General features: G+C 37.0%; 2 protein-coding genes across 2 annotated transcripts in view; both read right to left on the bottom strand.

Annotated features, from left to right (window-relative positions):
• Positions 1-1,579: 1,579 nt before the first annotated feature.
• NHLRC1 (NHL repeat containing E3 ubiquitin protein ligase 1) lies at positions 1,580-4,571 on the bottom strand. The gene has a single exon (XM_072411639.1). The coding sequence runs from the start codon at positions 4,537-4,539 to the stop codon at positions 3,340-3,342; it is 1,200 nt and encodes a 399-aa protein (XP_072267740.1). The 5' UTR covers positions 4,540-4,571; the 3' UTR covers positions 1,580-3,339.
• Positions 4,572-5,857: 1,286 nt separating this feature from the next.
• The window catches only part of LOC140332002 (thiopurine S-methyltransferase-like), an 11,974-nt gene continuing 2,375 nt past the window's right edge, over positions 5,858-15,456 (bottom strand). Inside the window, exons 4-8 of the mRNA XM_072413316.1 lie at positions 14,826-14,878; positions 13,998-14,072; positions 10,915-11,000; positions 7,490-7,534; positions 5,858-7,099 (exon numbers count right to left, since the gene is read on the bottom strand). Coding sequence (XP_072269417.1) covers positions 6,978-7,099; positions 7,490-7,534; positions 10,915-11,000; positions 13,998-14,072; positions 14,826-14,878 — 381 coding nt within the window. The 3' untranslated portion in view covers positions 5,858-6,977. The remainder of the gene's footprint in view (positions 7,100-7,489; positions 7,535-10,914; positions 11,001-13,997; positions 14,073-14,825; positions 14,879-15,456) is intronic.

The following is a 15,456-nucleotide window of genomic DNA, read 5'->3' as shown; positions in this document are numbered from 1 at the left end:
TTTACACTATAATTACACTAAATATATAAAAGTTGTGTTTTTTTGTTAAATGTATTTTTGTGGATTGTGTTGTGTGTATAATTGTTTTGTAAGTTTATATAACAATAAAAATTTGTAATAATTAAAAAAAAAATAAGAATCAATTTATAGTCCAGAAGTCAACTTGTATATACCATTATACTTCTTTGATTTTCAGCTCCAAGTGCCAACTGGAAAATTCATTTGTTTTGTCAGTGCCAGGCCCATCTTTTCTGACAGCTCCATGTTTGAAAATGTTTAAGCATTTACTGTGCATGTACAGAAAGGGAAAAATAAATAATATGTTGAGACAAACATATGTCCTAGTTGTATTTATTAAAATAATGTACCTGTTCCGACTTACATACAAATTCATTTTAAGAACAAATTACAGTCTTGTATTGTACCCGGGGACTACCTGTACTTATATTGCAACATGGAACATTTTTAGCCTTTTAACCAGAGAAAGGCATTGTTCACTTTGCGTCTGAGAAAGTAGTCTTGGATGCTCTTGGCCTAGAATAAAACGCAAAGTGAACTATGCGTTTCTCTGGTTAAAAGGCTAAAAATGTTCCATGTTGCAATATAAGTACAGATAGTACACTTTTCACTTTTAAGGTGCTTAAGGTATTATTATCACCTGCTGCCTGAAAACCCATTGGTGTGTCCTGGGTTGGTCATGAATGAAAAATCGACCAGCTGCTGCTTCTTAGAGACCATTAGGAACAAACTGTTGGATAGTGACTAGGTTATGGAGATGATGAGGCCCTAAAAACTTCAAAACCCTATGCCAACCTTCAGCAGAGTAGACTCAAAACTGCCAAAACTGGCACCATGTAAGAGGTCCTATTCTGAAGTATCAGGAGAATCTGATTTAGAGGTAGAGGATTCAGGGGTCTTCATTTTGCATTGTTCCAACAATACAGTTTCTAGCCAAGCCTCACTCTGGCCCTCTACTCCAAAAAAATTCTCCAAATGCTTAAGAAGGCGTTTGGTACCATTGTTAATCTCTTATTTCTTTTAAACATGTTGCATTCTGATCACTATATGTGTTTAATACTTTAAAATACAGTATTACATTTTTTTTCTTTATATTTATATATGTACAGAAAAAGAGAAAGCATATAGTTTTGAAACAAAAGTTGTTGAAATGTCATTCATATAGGAAAACTCACCAGTTTCCAACTAAAACTTATTTTATTCCTTTTGGGTAGACTTCAGCCTTCAAAACTTGAGCTATATTGTACTCAGGACCAATGCAGGACTAATAGCAATAACGCAGAGGACCTGACAACAATCTGGAGCATCAGATGTAACAAGAAAGGGCCAGCTGCAAGGGATAACATAGGTAAATGCTCTTCTTTTCCTCCCCAAAAAACAGGCAAAAAACTCCTTAAACAGGTATGTACTCCATGCAATAAGGTGTAGGTCCACTACAAGGGAAGTTTTGTTTAAATCCCTGAGTTCAGCTTTAAGACAATAAACCTTAATTGTTTGATTTTTTTCATTAAATATTGTGATGTTTTCGGCATAAACTCATGAAACATACTCATACTATGGTTTCATATTTTTATTAATTTAATATTATAATTATGAGCAGCAATATTTTATTTACATTTCATTTCTTCTCCTTATTATTTATTGTTAACCTAGGTGATGTTTTCAAATATGTATAATTCTGACAATTTGTCACATAAACTACTATCTGGACAACAAATACATTATAACTGCAAACAATACACACATACAGAACATTAGCAAAGTTGGAACAAGTAAAAAGTACAATATAACTTTTGTAAACTATACATAATCTATATTGCTATGTCTCAACCCTGGTCATGGGAATTTGGTGCCTGTATGGAATGTGGATTATGTTTAAAACTGCTTTATAAAACAGCTAAAATTGCTACCAAATTAAATAATAATAATTGTATGTTTGTCATTTATAATTGTGCTCTGTCCCAATTTGTGTAAGCACAGTCATACACATTGTGAGAGTTTGTGCTTTTTCAGAAGCTAATATTGTACTTTTTTTCAGTTCTGATTGAAGTACATGTGTCTGGGCTTCACAACAAACTAGAATATAAAATATTTGTATTTCTCATTGTATTAGCACTACATTGCCATGCTCCAAATAAAGGCATGTGTGATGGCCCTATATAACAAAAAAATGTGCTTTACCCCCGCTCATCAACATATAGAGCCCATTGGGTTTATTATTGCTCTAATAATCGATTCAATATTTGTGTAGCTAACACATTTTTATTTTTTTTAAATACATTTTAACACAGAAGCAATGAAAGCATTAGCTGTACCACTGCCTTTTCCTCCAACATATTAGGATACCTTTGCATTGTCTACTTGTAGTCTTTCCAGATTTGTTTTATGACTTTATATTTACATAAAATATGTTATCATTTAAAAGGATGCAGTGCTATGCTAATACATTTTTGTACAATTTTCATCTGCATCGCACAGTTTTTTTTTTTTTTGCAGTTTTATTTTAATGCTTTTTAAAAGAAAAATGTCCAAATGTGTTATGTTTTAGCTGCAAATAATATTTTCTGTATATTGATTTGCAGTAGTAGTAGTGCTCCTTGCATATTATGGGGTCATATTATAGGCAATAATATATACTTTACTTTGGTAAACAGCACTTAACCTAAACTGCCGTTGCATGTATGTGCAAGAATGTTCTACTGAGCCCAAAAATGAAGTAAGGTTTTCATTTTCTTGTCTCCCACTATAATAGGCCCTGATTTATTAAAGTTCTCCAAGGCTGGAGAGAATACACTTTCACCAGTGAAGCTGGGTGATCCAGCAAATTTGAAATGGATCTGGTCCAGAATTGAAAACATTTGCTAATACCTAATGAGTTTTAGGAAATCCACTCCAGATTTTCTGTATCACCCAGCTTCACTGATGAATGTGTATTCTCTCCAGCCTTGGAGAACTTTATTAAATCAGGGTCTATGTTTCTGTTGGGCAGACATTGATTTATACCAATCACCATAAATTCATTATTGTATTACATAGAACAATGTACATCCACCCAACTGTGTTCTTCTCTTACCCTGAACAAAATTTGGCCACAGAAAACTTCTGATCATCACACGCATATGAATGGACATCCCATTGTAAAATGGTGTATCTAGGATGGTGTATCCTAGAATGCATTTTTTATAAAATGTTTGGAATCAGAAGATTCTCCATTTTTTTCTCACAAGTTTTTTAACACCACACCACCAAACAGTATCAATTATGGTCCCTTTCATGACTAGAAAACCAAGTCTTAGTAGGAATACCTAGTTCAGTAATACATTATGGAGAATAAACTAGCACAGAGTGGTTTCCGCTATCCAGAACAGCAATGGAGCCATCTTCTATTACGGCTATTGCCACTGGGTATGAAAGGCCACTGGCAACAACATGCTTTAAGCCATTGCCTTCCTCTATTTTGTTCAAGCAAATTACACATCTGTTATTTACATCCGCTACTAAAATATTTCCTTCATGATCGAAGGCCACTCCAGATGTGTGTACATCTAACGGCAGAAAAAGGCTCAAATTAAAACTATCAATTTGTCTTAAGAGCCTCATATTATTATTTAAAATCTTAATTCTAGTACTGGAAGAATTTTTGTTGTCCTTTGCCAGGTGTTCGACCACAATAACCGATCCATTTGTTTGGCAGACTGCAATTTCCTTGGGCTGGTTTAGGTTAGAACATATGTTAACGGTTTTCTTGATGCCACCTTGGCTAAAGTTGGCAGCTACAAGAACAAGGCTGCTACCATCTGGGTCAGAAACTATGACTTCGTTTTCAGCATTTACAGCTAAGCCCCAAGGCAAGAGGAAAGGTTTTTTAACAATCAAAGTGCGTTTTCCAGCTGGACTGTACACCTTTAGTGACCGATCGCCTGCATCTGTCACTGCAACAAATCCATCCAGGGTGACCGCCACACTGACTGCATACACTAGGCCATTTTCAGAACTGGACTTCTCACCCATTTCATGAACTAAATTTCCATTCATTGTAAATCTTGAAAGTCTTTTTTTCCCATCGTGTACCACAAGCAAACAACCGGTGCTGTAACAGAATGCAATACCAGTAGGGTTGAAAAGCACGCCCCAGCCGCCAAAAGATGCGCTCAGTTTAAAACTTGCAGATTTCAGTTTTGCTACTTGATTACTTCTACAATCTGCAAATCTTCTTTCTGGATGATCAGGAACCACGCGCCCTATGATCTCCAGGAGGTGTAGGACAGGGAGGCACACACTAGTCTCAGACTTCCTGCAACCTTTGCGGCAGAAAGGACATTCTAGCTTTGAGTTTCCAGGGTTTAGAAGAGACGACACACAATCCTGACATATGATGTGGCCACAAGGAAGGTTCCTGGGCCTATGCCTTTGTTGCTGGCTGTATTTTTCAAAACAAACCTTGCATTCAAGTAAGTTAATTTCAGTTTCATCCAAAAAATCCTTCATAGTCCTGATTTCTTTCTGTGATGAGGATGACATTGCTTGTAGCTGTAATCCTTTACAATAATACTGAAAGCTGATCACACTGCAGCATGTCACATGACCAGGTGGTCTGAAATAGTCAGCAATACTATTATAAGCACAGTGAGTGAGCACTTTCAATGGCTGGTCATACTACGCCATCTATTGGTCTGAAATATATATGCAGCTTCTGTTAAAAAAATGTTTTCCAAATTCTTTAGGGCCACTTGGCTTTTATAGATATACCAACATTTTGCAAGACAGTATTCCAGAAATATTAGCTTGCAAAAGTAAATGAACTTATATTCATTTTGGAGACATGGACTTAGGCAATTGTGTTCCCAAGTTTTTTTTTAAACAATGCACTAGCTCTAGTTCCTGCTATATAATATTTTACTGGCCTAGTTTCCTGGCCATTGTGCCTGTGCAATTCTTGTCTTAGCATGCTCTGTACCAGGGATCAATTAGACAGACTGACAATGCAGCTTTAGAACTCAGAAACAGTTATCACCAGAAAACAGCAAGTACCTGAAAAGGTTTTTTTTTTTTTCTTGTGGGATTACCAGGTAGTCTGTGAATGAAAGCTGCATAATTATAAAGAGTGAAGACACATTTTGAAAATACATGAACATGTTAAAGCATACCTAAACTCAGATATTTCACTTTGCATAAAAGGGTAGATAACCCTTTTATGTTAAGTAAAAATTCTGTGTTTGTTTTTTTTAAAAAAACAACGGGTGCAGCACCCCCCCCCCCCCCCAATGAATGGAAGCACCCAAGAGCCACCCAGCATGCGTGACGTAGGTATCCCGGAAAGGCTCTTGGGTGCTCTTTTGGTCAAAAAGGGGGAAAAAAAGCCTTCACGCATGCGCAGTGAAATCGGCAAGTTTTTATCCCCAACTACAGCACCCGATCTCGCACCTGGGTCGGGTGACATAGTAAGAAGAACCCGGAAGAGGAGAAAATGATGGCAGCACCTGGAGCGCCGTCCCGAAGTCAGGTACTGGGACGACGCAAGACTCAAAAAAAGAGGCCTCTGGACCAATCGACTGGGCTGCGGGATTTAAAGTAAGTGTATTTTTTTTGTTTTGTTTTGGATGTTTTTGAGTTTAGTTCTTCTTTAAAGCTCATATGAGATTTCATTATTAGACTCTAAATCTATACTAGTTTTATTGTTGTATTGCTATATTGTTTATATTATTTTATAGTAGTTGCTTCCCATAAATACCGTGTCATACCATTAGGCTACATTTTTGTGCAAGGGGAGTCTATAGAAACAAACCAATACAGGTGTATTTTTTAAAATAAAATAAAAAAAAAGGTAATTGCAGGCAGGCAAGCAGGCTCTTTATTGTAGAAGAGACAGACAGACAGAAGTTATGTCATTTTGGCCAATCAAGATGGCTTAAGATCATGAACTCAGAAAAGGACTGGGTAAAGATGTCAGGGCAGGCAATGGAAGGCGAGGAGAATTTACTTCCACTTTGAAATACATTGTACCTTGAAGCAGAGGTCCCCAACCCCTGGGCTGTGGGCTGCTGTTGGTCTGTGGCCATTCACTTGGGGGCCGCAGATGACAGGAAGCAGGAGTGTAGGCATCGGGAGTGTTGGCAACCCTCCTTACACTGCTTTGCAGCCAGTGACAATGTAATGACAGGAGACAGAGCTGGGGAGAATGGCAAAGCAGCATATGCTGTACATATACTGGGGGTTGGGGAGCACTGGATGTCCCCTCACTGCTCCCCAGGCCGTGCAAAATTTTATTCTATGTAACCAGGCCTTACATGCTGTGGAGAATATAGGTGCTAATGAAACATTTGGGACATTTCTTGTCCCATGATACAAAAATATATTTAAAGTATACAATTTACCTGAGGCAAAGATCATACAGTATTATGCCAAAAAATTAATAAAAAACACTATAGTAAGTTAAAATTGTTAAAAACTTGTTTAAAAGGTAAAAACCTAGGGCACAAAATGTGGCTGGTAATGCTAACATTCAACTGAATAATTAATAGAAATGTTAATAAATTATAATGAATAAGTACATCCATGCTGTGTTATTTTATAACATTTCTTTAAAAGAAAAAAGTAAAATCACTTGGGCTCAGTCTATAAATCTTTTTCCATCTTTTTACAGGTAAATTATTGGGTTGGTGTTATTATTGGAGTGGGTTATGAATAAATAGTCTTTTGCTCATTATTGTTCTATTTTGAGCCTCTTTGCAGCACTGTTAGTGACTTTGGGCTTTTGAAAGAGCCGCACAATATATTAGTGCTATATAAATACAGGTTAATAATAATATTACTATTGTTGGCCATCAGTACATAGTGCTGTGTCCTTGTACATATTAATTGTATAACAAACGATTTCTACTGGTGTGACCTAAGTATATATGGTCTGGTAAAATCTAAAACATCAATTAAAACTGTTTCTAATAAATGTTTGTAATCCCTTAGGAAATGGATTTTGGTGTTATAAGGTATATTTTTGAGTTACAGTAGCCAAGTCCTCGCTGCCGTTGCTTGTCAGTCATTACATCAATATTCTTCAAGAGTTTATAACTACAGGTTGAACCTAAAAGCAAAGTCAGAAAATAAATATTAAAACACAAACTACATCAGTAGGTTTTTTTTATCAGCTGCTGGTTTCCAATTTTTTTTAACTATTGAAACTGTCAAGTATGTATGTGCATGTATTAACAGATATTATAACGTGCAATGTGAAACCAGCAGACCTGGATTGTATGGGAGCATAGTGAAGGCCAGCTTACATTCTGGAGCAAATGACAGCAAAAGTAGATGAGTGATAAATAGGGTAATAGGGAAAGTAATTGAATTTATTCCTTTCTTGGCCCAGAAAAATTAGCATTTCACTAATGCATGGGGGACCCCACTGCATGGTAATCAAAAGCACCCTGGAGTTGGGATTTTAAGGTCATGAACTTTTGTCACTTTAATCACTTACCGAACAGTTGCTCCATTTCAGATTCAGAGACATAAAATGGTGGGCCTACAGAAAAAGAACATGCAGTATTAGGCAGTTTTGGAGTCTGGTTCTTACATTTATTTATTAACCTATTATCTATGGAGTTGGTTTGGACAATCTAAGAGGCAATAACGCTGGTTGAAGGACCCAAGCAGATAACAAAGAGATGGTCTAGGTATTCCAGAAGGATGATACTGATCTCAAGCTTGTCAACATCCTGTCCGTCCTTAGCATAGAAGGTGGAGAAACGATCTCCTAGCTTAAACCCACCTAACGTGGCCTTCAAGGTACAGCCTAAAAAGGATACAATGACTACCCTGTCTGGGTAGAAATTGGTAAAGGGCTGCTTTAAAGCCAGAGGATTCCGTATCTTAACAGAAGTGATGGCCACAAGAATGGTGTCTTCAGAGACAGAATGACTAAAGGGACCGTGATGTTGACCTAAAAATGTCAGAGGACAGGTAATCAAGCACCTAGGACAGGCCCTTTTCAGAAACATTTTCTTCCTAATTGGTTTACCTTCAGGAATGTCCTAAAAAAAACTTAATTACTAGATAATCACTATTAATTTGAAAGCTAAGTGTATACCGGTAAAAGCTAAGATGGCAAAAACTTAACTTTAGTGACTAGTAAAACCAAGTCTCACACCTAAGTCCTTCTAAAGGAACAGTAGCACATGCTCCACTTGTGGAGTAGAAGCAAAAAAAAAAAATAATACTGTTAACAGATTTTATTATAGGTGGCATATTACATGTTACATTCACTATGTTAGTTCCTAAACGAAGACTCATCTACTCCAGCAAAGCTAAGCAGCACTGTGTGTGTGTGTACCCATTTCACAGTGTTATGAGAAAAGCTATTTATATAGGAAGTCGCTATAAAAGTGAACATGTAATGGGCAACAACCCCCAACACTACAGCAGCATCATAAGACCACATATACAGATAAAATGATATAGACCCAAAAATTAACACAACTTAGTACAACTCCGGGAATCCCACCAAAGAGAAATTGTGCAATAATATTATCCACATTCCTGTGCAGTTGATCAGTAGAAAAAAGGGTTGATAATTCCTGACTACATTAAATTTCACACGTGCTTGAAGCAGCATAGAATCACTTTTGTTTAGATGGGAATTATAAGAATTAATGAAGTAGCAGAACAATAAACATCTAGCATGACAGCATGCCGTGATAAATTAATTCTGTAATTCTGCATTCTGTAATAAATGGCTATTTTAAAATGATGGAAAAAATAGTTTTCTAAAATATCTATCTAGCCCACTATATCCATTTAGACAAGGTGGGTTTCTTGCATTACTGTCAACCCCCTGAATAAATCAGCAGAACAATTTACCTAATTTTTGAGGTTCACGGCAGGTAGACTGTCAGCTAAGGAAACTATTTTCCTCTTTATAAACTTCCAAAAACATTTGGCAGCTGTTCCCTGGACTATCTACAGTATTTTCTACAAATGTAGTTACTTTCCAAAGACATTTTGATTTACATCTCTTCTCCATTGATAACCATACCCAACTTTCTTAACCAACTCACCATGAACAGTAAATTTCTAGGTCTTATCAATAATTTAACACCTGCCCTTATTACAAAATAAAAGTACAATTTTATTTGGGGTATTAAATCCATTGCTTATCTGGAGATACATCTTATGACCTGCAGATTACATCAGGCAAATCACTGCCCCTCCCTTATGCCCTTATTTAGGGCACTTGGATAGGTAACTTCCCTGCCATCCTGGTTTGGGCAAAGGGTTTCCTGAGAATAAGGGACTTCCTAAGATGCAGGTAAGTAGTAAACCTGGAATGCTTAGCAAACACAGTTTCCCAAAAATTTTCATTATGATCAAATTTGTTAATTTATAAATACTAAGCTTAGGCTTGCAAGCCCGCACTCAACTGACTTAATTTAAAAGTACTTGCAGGTCCCAAAAATGTCCTATATGTTGAATTTCCATTATATACTAGCCCCTTTGTCACCCCTTCGAAAAGCTTTTTTGTAAAAACACATTTCATATGAAGCACACAAACGGCAAGAGGTTGTCTATGAATTGTCCAAGATTTCAATCAATACCTCACTGATGGAAACACATTTTAAATCCATCAACGCCCACTTCCAGGGATGTGGTCAAAGGGTGATATTGATGCATATTGGTGTCACTGCAAATGGGTGATCAGACAAAACAACAGACAAACATACTTTGATTTTTTTTATTATTTTGTTTTAATTTTGGGCATCACTGTGTATATGTTTGGAAAAAAAAGGTTAGTTTTATACTTTACAGCTTTTGTTAAACCCCTGTTCTCAAATATAACTTTTTATTGTTACTTGTACCTTGCCTCCGAAAATCAATAAATAGATTAAGATATAAAAAATGATAATAAAAAAATCTGTAGACAGATTTACTAGTGTACTTTGAATGTGCAAATATATGAATAGATTTAGGTTCGTCTCCTTTTCTGTGTGTTTTCTTTTCTTACCTTGAAGCAAGATATAGCTCATCAGAGTCCCTGACTAGTGAAATTCCAGGTGTGGAGACCGCTAATCCAACATTGCAGATGAGCCCACGTTGGCTGTTCTTTGTCATTCCCACATTGATGGCACCACTGTGGTCTCCTTTTCTGGATCCTGAGAGGAAACTTGCCATTGTATAGTCAATGGGAAGTGTCCAGGTCACACAGACAGTAACATAGACAGCCAAAAAAAGGCTCTGCTTCTGTTCAGTAGAAGTAATAAGACCTGGGACTGGAACATTACATTAGCAAGCTAGAAGGGAATAAAATTGGGGTTTCTTTTTGTAAAGCCAATGATCAGTTAAGGGGGTTTGGGGAAGAATGAGGGAGCCTGGAAATCTACTTTAAGGAAGTCTAACATTATTGAGTTATACAAGGACTAGGTTTAAACACATTATAATATATGCTAATATTATTACTGATTTTGTTTCTGTATATAATTTTCACCTTTATTAATGTTTATTTATTTTCCAATGAATGACTTTTTTCAAGATAAATGTTCCTACTCTCTTCTTTTCTGTTTGCAGATACTGACCTAAATCAGGATATGCACACCCAGGAATGGTTTACTTAGTAATCTGTGACTACAAAAAGCTCTCATTCATAGCAATTTCAATAACAGAAGGAGGGTGCATGCATTTAGTGGTTACTGAATGCGTGTTGGATTTTATATAGCAATCTACATTATGCATAATGTAAAAATTCCACAAGGCAGCTGTGACACGGGAACTGAAAAAGTTAAAAGGGCTAATTTGCTATTATGACTTAAATAAACATACCACATTAGAATTAAAATGACATTAGAAGTTTAAGTGGTAACATATGAAAAAGATGAAGATTGAAGACGCAGAAAAGACATTTAGTTATCTTACCGGTGATCAATGTTGGATCATAATCAAGGACTACAAGCAAGTAACGGCTATCCCTATTTAGTAATGATAACAGTAGATTGGCATATCTGTTAAAAAATACATGATAAAATGCAATGAATAAAGAGAACAAAATGTACCAAAAGACAGGAAAAGCATAAATTGTAGAGCTGTTGTGTCTCTTGGTTTTGTATATAAATTATTGGATTGGTTTCCCACACCAGTACTGCTTTCCTCCACCTTGGCAGTCCTGGACTGAAGCTCTTTCCTATGTCACTGTGCAGCAAAAAGTTCATGTAGGTCATCTTTAACCATAGCTGCCCAATGGTAATATCAGCTACTTGAATAACTGTATTCTTTCTTTTCAATAATTTTTTATTGAAAAATACAAAAAATAATAAATAAAAAATCACAGTGAGATTAAATACATATGTTAACAAATAAATATGAGCCCTAGGCTAGATAGTGCAGCTATTTAGAGTAAACAAAAGTCATCAGCATAAAAACTAAAGTATACCATTCTGCAGCAAGCTTCCTATGATAGCCAGGAATGGCGATGAGGACACTGGTGGCAGCAAAAGTATGTCACCAGCATCCACTAGCATTGACTTGACAGCCTCAAAATAAAACCACATTTCTTCCACAGCTTTCCTACAGTCCCTGCTGCTCAGGAGTTACCCACCAGTTGCCGCCTACTCCAAACCTTCATCACCTTCCCTCAGATGTTCACAGGATAAAACGCTAGATGAGCTTCAGAGCTGTCCCTGGAATTTAGAAGACAAGGTCCTGGAATAAGGTATGAAAAAGGCGGAGACTGCACAAGGAGGGAGACCTCCAGGGGTGTGGTCGTAAAAAAAGAAGAGGGGCACGGTGTAGCTGGCCAGCTAAAACCTGTCCTAGGTTATTAGTGCAGCATATTCTGTATACACCTAAACCTGCCAATAACCCCACTGTAAAGCTCATATGCTCAAATGTTTAGGCTAGATGCAGAGTTATCACTGTATTTTATGGTTGTGAATGTTTATAACAGTTATATATGCATTTTGTTAACATAGGCAGAAAAGGAAAATATACCTTTAAGAGTCATTGTCTAGTTAGAAGAGATAAGCCAATCACAGTGAGTCTTAAGGTGCGTACACACTTCCAATTTTTATCGCTGAAAACGAACGACGAACAATCGATTGGGCAAAAAACGTTCGTAAAAAAAGTAACCAACGACGCCGACGAACGAGGAAAGTCGTTGGAAACGAACGACCGGACCGGCGGATCGGATTGGACGACGATCGTTGAACATCGTTCGTGTGTACGATCGTTCGTTGATCGTCCATGGTCTGAGCATGCGTAATGAACGAACGTTCGTTCACTTTCCTGTCGTGCACATAGTTCCTCTATCGCTCAAACGATCGTATCTATTGTGTGTACAATATCTACGAACGATCGTGTCGTTATCTCTATGTGCAGGATCGGTGCTATACGATCGTTCGTAGATATCGTGCAGGATCGTTCGTCGTTCGTTTTCCAACGATAATAATTGGAAGTGTGTACATAGCTTTACACTATGCAGAGGCCTCAACCAATCACAACCAGCCTTACACTGTGTCTAAGGGGAAATTCCCTAGCAAACCATGCTGTATTCAGCGTGCTAACAGAGAGAGAGAAGAGAGAGAAGAGAGAGAGAGAACAGCACCAGTTCCAGCCAGAGAGTTTTATAGAAGTAGACAAAAGGCCAAAAAGGTATTTAATGCAGTTATATAGATTACTGTAGTTTAATAGTGATTGGGACTGTCTGCTGAACTTCTCATGTGTTTGCTCACAGTTCCACCATTACCAACATCAACATCATCATCAACAGTATCATTACCATCATCAACATCATCATCAACAGTATCATTACCATCACCAGTATCAGTATCAGTATCATTATCATTATCATCAGCAAACAAACCAGCAAACAAACTAACCAACTTCAACCATTATTTTGTGATCTCATTCAACACATGTTTGTACATAGACTTTCTGCTGCAGAATCAGCAGTGTTATATGAAGAAGGTTTGAAGTTATTAAAGAAGTTATTTGAAGTATTTGGTGTGCTCTTTAAACCTACTACTTTTATGGAACGGTATTAGAGGAATTATAGAGTAAAGACAGTCTGATCAGACTAAAGAGAAACAGAAATCATAATTCTTCTAATGCCACAGCGCACAAGGCACCTCAAAGTGCTGCGCCTGCCACACACGGTACCATCCATGGTGAGCGCAAATCACTGTTATGTGAACAAGCCCGCCCCACTACACCCCTGCCTATGTGTCACTTATAGGGGAAGAAACTTCCTCCAGAATGACGTCATGATACCAGAACCTGCTCAGAACCCAAGACTTGGGGGGGGGGTTGTGTGTAGACAGACAAAACCACCCACCGCCCTGAGCCTGCAATTCAATACTGGAGACATGGTCCCCGGCTCTGCCCATTGCGCCCTCAGCGGGGTACTTCCCCTGAGCCACAGACCACCAAAGAATTCTTTGCAAAAAAAGGGAGGGCACACGTGCCCATTAACAAAAAAAGTTCCCACCTGTGCCTGCCCCTCTACACCCCTGGAGATTTCTGACCAAATATGATTAAACAAGTCTGTAGAAAAAAATTAAATATTGTGCTGTAATTATAAGAAACAATCCAAACCGAGGGACATGGCGGATGGAATAGGGTATCGAGTGGAATGGGCTTTCAAATCTGCTCACATGGTTTTTCCCTGTAGGAAAGGGCAGAAGATCTCTCAGGTACTACCTTCTGGAAGACTGGACAAAACAACTTTCTACATGAAAAAAATAGGTTCTCCACCAGAGAATGAGTGCTCAATGTTCAATTCGCTGCCTATAAATGGACCCCACAATTGGCATTGTAGGATGAGTCTTGTACTTTTACACCAGTCTGAGAAGGCTGAAATCTCATAATAATAAATTCCTACTGTACAAATAAATAATGAATTCCTACTGTACAAATGGATTACATCAAGGTCTTAAAGAAAGAAAAATAAAATGAAAAATACCCATGTATGTAAAATATTTACAGTAATTATTACTATTACTGACCGTTTCCTGTCACATGGGTTCACAGCTACCAGTGCCCCTCTGTCCCATATTCCATCAAACCGTCCAATGACTGAACTGGAAAAAACAAAACAGAACCATATATTGCACAATTATATCACTTTTACAATTTTAAATGTATACGTTTTTTTGCTGGGCGGCACATGACAAATGTATTTCTGCGTGCCTTGTTTGCAATCTATCACAACTCATTCACAATAATACTGTATATTTAGACAAGATCATATCTCTCTGCTTCAACGTTTAGAAATGTTAAATACGCTGTCATAAGGGGATTATAGCCCAATACTGTGATACGATCTGTTTTTTTTTTGGTGTTTAATTGGTGTTTAATGTTATTACCAATGGTGCAATGACAACACCACACTTTTTTCATTGTCACAGAGACAGGGAGAGAGGCAAATCACCAAAACTTTTCTCTGAAACTTTATTGGAAAACATGGAGCTAGAGTTTGTATTTAACTAACATTACCTGTCAAGCATAACTAAGATGGGTGGATTATCAAATTAACTGTAATTACCGGTAGCTGATTTACTAGAAAGAGCTAGGCAGCCTATTGAACTAACCATGGCACAAAAAACATACAGCTTATTCAACTATGTTCAATGTATGGGTTTGTAAAATATGGACTGCATTCCTAAGATATCCTTATTCATGTGTTTTTACCTGTGATAGATAGTTCAGCTAGATAAAGATCGGTGTCCATAGCAAAAGTGACAATTTTGTGCGTAAATATATATTTGCTTGTATGTATGTATATATATATTGACCTAGAGGAATGTAACAAAATGTAATAAAATCATACTCACCTAGAAATGGTATATATACTACAGCAGTACAGTGATATGTTTCCAGATGTGCTCTACAAATGGTTAAAGAGAAAGATCCATTTAATGTATAGCAAACAAGTAAAAAAACATATAGTTTATAGAAAGAAAAGCAACAATAGACTTTTATCACACATGATGACTACTATACTAAAAATGGAATGAATCTTTTTATCTTATCATCTTCAAAACAGAATTTAGGGATATATCATAAAATTGACTACAACTTTTCAATGCTGAACGTTAAATATATTGTTTTAGGTTGTTTTAGGTTTTATTGGAATCAAAAAGCATACAAACCTCCCACCAAGTTTCTGGGGATATAAAAATAAAATCTAAAAATAAAATCTACATATTGATGAAGCATGCCAGTCTACAGAAATTTGTTATAAACAACATATCATTATGCAAGGAATAAAGCTGCGTACACACGTCCAATTTTTATCGTTGGAAATGAACGACGAACGAACGATGAAAGACCGATTGGCCAAAAATCGTTTGTAAAAAAAGTAACCAACGACGACGACGAACGTGGATAGTCGTTGGAAATGAACGACCGGACCGGCGGATCGGATTGGACGACGATCGTTGACCATCTATCGTGTGTACGGTC

This window comes from Pyxicephalus adspersus, chromosome 5 (assembly GCF_032062135.1).
Source record: "Pyxicephalus adspersus chromosome 5, UCB_Pads_2.0, whole genome shotgun sequence".
Classification (NCBI taxonomy): domain Eukaryota; kingdom Metazoa; phylum Chordata; class Amphibia; order Anura; family Pyxicephalidae; genus Pyxicephalus; species Pyxicephalus adspersus.
Note: the sequence above shows the minus strand (reverse complement) of the source record. Positions and strands in the feature narration are given on the sequence as shown.

What these genes read in the sequence shown, in the direction of transcription:
- NHLRC1 (XM_072411639.1), bottom strand. Translation starts at nt 4,539, where the DNA reads ATGTCATCCTCATCACAGAAAGAAATCAGGACTATGAAGGATTTTTTG.